At 39.1% G+C, this 5,501-nt stretch overlaps 1 protein-coding gene across 1 annotated transcript in view; it reads left to right on the forward strand.

Moving 5' to 3' along the window:
* shank2b (SH3 and multiple ankyrin repeat domains 2b) overlaps window positions 1-5,501 on the forward strand; it is a 129,218-nt gene that overhangs the window by 47,226 nt on the left and 76,491 nt on the right. The window contains exons 8-10 of the mRNA XM_025055876.1: window positions 3,211-3,362; window positions 3,565-3,732; window positions 5,104-5,220. Coding sequence (XP_024911644.1) covers window positions 3,211-3,362; window positions 3,565-3,732; window positions 5,104-5,220 — 437 coding nt within the window. The remainder of the gene's footprint in view (window positions 1-3,210; window positions 3,363-3,564; window positions 3,733-5,103; window positions 5,221-5,501) is intronic.

Raw genomic sequence — 5,501 nt, forward strand, 5'->3', positions numbered from 1 at the left:
AGAGAGAGCTAACAAGCCCAGACAAAATGTTTTTTCATTGAACTTTCTGGCGTTTAGTTTTACACCTTCTTACTGCGGAAGCCCAATATTAATTAATGACTCGATGATTGGTTTTATTTACTAAAACAACCAGGTTTGGCGCTGTTTAGATTTGCTTCAACATGTGAAAAAAAATCTCGTCAGTCAAAGTAAATACCATTACGTTCCATCCCTCATCTATTATTTATCCAAGTCTTGGTGCTGCGTCAGAGGTTGCTCTTTGACCTCTCTGTGAGAATTACAACATTGTCAACAGTAGTCGGGTAATGTGCAGTTATCAGACCAAAGACAGGATCCTTCAGTAGAGGAAGTATTTCCTTCTTGCAGTAAAATACTGTGTTGTTTTTTTCAGTTGTGAACACATTTGACCAGACAGTCTTAGTGGTTTTGAGCTAAAGTCTCAGCTCTGTGGGTTTACTCCGAACCAGTAGGTGGTGATAATGGGACCGGCTGTACTGTGAAACATACAGCAGGTGTTTGGTGTTACTCCTGATGGGGATTATACGGTATAGTTACAACTCCTCACAGACATTTGAATACAAAGGTTGTGCTGGAACTTAATTTGCTGTACGCACTCATGTTGTGGAAAAAATAAATAGCGGTAAAATGGGGCCCAAATTCAATAAAAAATGTTTAATGTAGAACTAAATGGGGATAAAAGGTTGTTTTAGGCTGTGACATCCAGTGGAATTTGCATCATTTCTCCAGGACAAAATCCTACATGCATGTAGATACTTTGAATGACAACTTGTATCTTGTGACATTGGTCGACTGATATTATAGACCGATTTAACAGACCGATATCCATCCATCCATTCATCCTCCCCTGTTTGTTTAAAAATACCTAAAAATACTTTTTGAGAAAAATGGATATATGCATGTATTTGTATCGTTGATATTTGTTTGTGTTTGGACAATGACAGCATATCAGATATCAGATGCTAAGCTAATATTTAAATATAAAACTAATATCCCTTCTTATATCTATCCCAAACTTTACATCCAAATCTTAAATACATGGCTGCTTACACTACCTTTTGAGGATTTACCAAGGTTTTGTAAATGCTTTTTAGCCTGCTATATTTGGGGTGCTTTCTTAATTAATTAATCCTATTTGTATTGTATCTCATGTCACTTTGGGAGATGATACTGATACATTTCAAACCCTAAATACACCTGTGTATTTTATCCATTGTCTCACAAAGACCGTGTTTAAAACCTTGTGCTAACTCTGCTTGTCTGAGGATGAAAGGTTTAAAACAATGATGTTTATTGGCGAATGGATAATGAAGGAGTGTCTCGCTGGCATGTAGAGAAAGTGATCGGGGATGTAGAGAAAATTAAATATGTACTGTATGTATAATGAGGGTTTTATTGAGGCAACAACAGGTTAAGATGAGTGAGGTCATTCTGTCAGGCTGTGAGATCCGTTAAATAAACACCTTGTTGCTGAGAGGCAGTGATGTCTCTGCAGGTTACGGATCGTTACTCATCTCATACGAGCTATCGATTGGAACTCACAAAATAAAACTACTTTTCTGCTTCTTTCTTCTGCTACGGTGAGAACAAGTATAAGAAAAAAATACTGATTTTTTTTTATTTCTTTACATCAGGTCGATCAGTGCAATAATTCAGATCTCTTTTTATTTTTAATTATTTCTTTTGTTTGTTTTTGTCCGACCAACAGGCTGTTTTTCTGCCTCATTTTACATTACTTACCCTGAAGTTTTACCTTTTCAACTGTTTACCGTGCAGAGTTCACTTTTTTGTCAGCCAGAGTAAACGTGGAGGGAAAAAAAAGGACTCATCAGGATGCGCCTGCTTCAAGTGTCTTATTGTTTGTCATGCTCTCATTTTCCCTCTCATTGTCAGCTCCGTCTTAATCAAGTGAAAGTGTGTTTTTATAACCCTCATTAGCAGCAGCAGACGGCTGACCTCCTTTAATGAGTCTTCTTAACATCTTTGGAAAGTAGGTGAATGATGACTAAAAGCATCATATACAGGCGTAAAATGTTAAATTAAATCAAGCGAGGCGTTTTAATGTCAGTTACAAAGAGTTGGTAATGAACATTCATGTTTTGCAGTTTCCCGGTTTTTATTTTTATTTTTTGTTGGTTTTTTTTATGCATGTCATTCATTCTCATCAGGCTGCAGCTTCCTTTGGCTCCGAATCAAACTTTTCATCTCAACTCTGCGTCTTTCAGTCGCTTCCTTAGCTTAGCTCCTTTTAGCAGGTTAGCACGCTGTCATTCTGTCTTTCAGTCGCTTCCTTAGCTTTTAGCAGGTTAGCACGCTGTCATTCATTTACCCACTGTGGAAAAAGCCCTTGGCTTTCCTTAGGCTGCTTTTTTTTCAATGTCTTGTGAGCCAACTGCAGAGAAGAAGAAAAAAACACGATGCAGCTGTTTGAATATTCAAAGCAAATATTCAGTGAAGAGGGTTCAACTGAATTTGGGCTTCGTCTCAATCATGCAGTTGTTTAAGGTAAATTAATGTGAACAAGTGCCTGTAATTACTCTAGTTGTACAAAAATATCCATTAGACTTCCACAGTTTAAATAATTATTAGCTATTCAGCATGAGAATTAGCCCAATCTAGGTCGTCACGTTTATTGCCAAGACACTGGTGGAAGTATATGAACAAATGCCCTAAATATAGTTGAACAAATATTGGCCTCCGGTCAAATCAATGCAAACCATGTTAAAGGTCTCCATTTAGGATCACTCTGGTTACAGATCTCCTAGGTTGACAAATATACCTTATAAATGTTGACAATATTTGAGCCACGTTGTGAAACTATATATTTTTATTTATCGATTTGAGTCCCACCTGTGTCTATCTTAGCAACTGCATCCTCGATATTTATAGAGAGAATGGTTTAGACTTTTTTGCCAAGGTTGCACCGATCTTATTGTACTTTATTTTCCAGGCCCAACTGCAATGTAAAGTCAATTTGCCATAATTTGTTCACAGTTATATTGTAACGGAAAGTACGTTTTTGACATAAGCTATGCTAACATTTAACAAACACTATTCTGAAGTGACACTGTTTACCTCAACATGGAGTTTTCACTACGTCTTATCAACTTAACTTGTTGTTCTGGAGAACAGTTCTAGTCTTCGTTCTAGTCTTCGTTCTCCTCAGTCGATGATTCCACAATTAGTGTCCAGAGAGCCCGCTGACATTTGCAGCCCAGTTGGACGGTGCGGTGGAGTTGATCAAAGTGCTGAAGAACGGAGGAGCTCACGTGGACTTCAGGGCCAAGGATGGGTTGACTGCTGTTCACAAGGCAGCAAGGTCCAAGAACCAGGTCACGCTGATGGTAAATACCAGAACATCAACACAAACTTCATCTGCTGATTAGTGTTTTAGTAGTAGGGCCGCGAACCAGTGATTTACCACAGTCTGTCCTGTAATTAACAGAACTACTGGACCTACAGTATGATTACATTTTTTTTTTTTTTTTTTGTAAATTATGGAAAACATTCCTGTTGTTTGTGTTTCAAACTATTGTGTTTCCTCAGACGCTGTTGGAGTTGGGAGCGTCTCCCGACTACAAAGACAGCCGCGGTCTGACGCCGCTGTACCACAGTGTGGTGGTGGGTGGCGACCCCGGCTGCTGCGAACTGCTGCTGAGTCACCACGCTTCTGTGTGCTGTCAGGACGAAAATGGCTGGCATGAGGTTCATCAGGTAGTCTACCGACCCACACACACACACACACAACTTAGCCAGGATTAGCTGTCGGCATGGAACGATTTAAAAACTGTGTTACTGAGCAAGAAGTGAAATAGAAAAATCACGTGAGATCAGTTAGCGTGTATTGAGGTTTGCGCTGTGGGTCATGGTAGTAACAGAAAAGAACGAAACACTAAAGTCGACACCTGTGACACTGGGGATTCAAAAATCAAGTAGTAAAAGTGGCAGAATAAAATAAAAAGTAAAAACAGACTTTTTTTTTAGCTGTTCCCAGACAGTATTTTACACGGTCAGTCGTGTCAGTGACCTGAGATGGAAGTTGTCTAAGAGTGAATTTGTCATAGAGATGAACCATATATTGGCAAATAGTCACCATACTGTATTTTTATTTTCTTTCTAAATCTAAATCAGTGGTTCTCAAACTGTGGTATGCATACCACCAGTGGTACGCAAGTGCTCTCTAGTGGTACGTGGGGAAAATTCATATTTTCACATTTACATTTTCAGTTGAATAAATCGCAAACAAACCTATGCACAATTCATACATGAACATCTTTATAAACATCTCTCCTGTGCTGGATGCTAACAGTGAAGGCCTACGCTGCTGTATTCTACTGTTGGTCATCATGGTGGGACTCAGAGAGATCAGTGTTTTCTCAGGTGGTACAGGAGTATAAAAAGTTTGAGAACCACTGATCTAAATGTTTTAAATGTCAAACAAATACAAACTCACAGACAGGCTGTTTTCTGTGTACAACAGAAGTGACCAAATGTAGTTTTTTATGCCAAAAAAAAAACTGTTTAAAAACATTACTGCATTACAGCTGTTTTTGTAAGTGATTAAAGTTAATGACTTGGCCTGTTTGTATTTTCAGTTGAGTTTGTCGAGGCTTTCTCCAGAAATAACAGTTGTTGTTTTCATGTCGTTTGAGTCAGAAGCAGAACTTTTAATCTCCATCGCTGTTTTTACAGTGCTGCTTAAGCCCCGGCTTTTACAGAAAAAGGAATAGTCCTCATAAAGTCTCATAAAAGCACAATGGCTCTGTGGCCTCTCTCTCTCTCTCTTTCTCTCTCTCTCCCATTTGTGCTCCGTCCTGGTGGAGCTGCGGTGTACTGCAGGATTATATTGTGATTTAACTCACACATATGTTTGGAAATAATTCTAAAGCTCTGTCGGCACACACTCACTCCACTGATAACGGGGTTCAAACCAAGGCCTGGGGTTGTTTCTCATCAGGATCTAAGCTGCGCTGAAGCACACTGACATCTAATGGTGAAAGCTTTGTACTGCAGCTACCGGATGTAATTTTCTCTGTGTGTGTGTGTGTCTCTCTCTGTGTTTGTGTGTGTTGTGCGCGCGCCCAGGCTTGCCGGCACGGTCACGTGCAACACCTAGAGCATCTGCTGTTCTACGGGGCAGACATGAGCGCCCAGAATGCTTCAGGAAACACCGCTCTGCACATCTGCGCTCTGTACAACCAGGTGAGCAGGGAAGACGTCGGTGTTTACTGTGTATCACATATCAAACAAATAAATAACAAACAAACAAACAAACAAACGAACAATAAAACATTTAAAAAATATATATTTAAAAAAAATCAAAACCAGACAGTTCAAGGGTCTGAAAGGATTTGGGCCACATGACTTTGTCTTTTATTTCTGCATATTGATATTGACTAAAGTACTAATTATAAAATGCTAACATTCTAATAGTGTAAAGACATGATTCACCAACTGGGGCTACTTTCTATTTCTTCTGTCTT

This window comes from Cynoglossus semilaevis, chromosome 5, assembly GCF_000523025.1.
Source record: "Cynoglossus semilaevis isolate Cse_v1.0 chromosome 5, Cse_v1.0, whole genome shotgun sequence".
NCBI lineage: Eukaryota > Metazoa > Chordata > Actinopteri > Pleuronectiformes > Cynoglossidae > Cynoglossus > Cynoglossus semilaevis.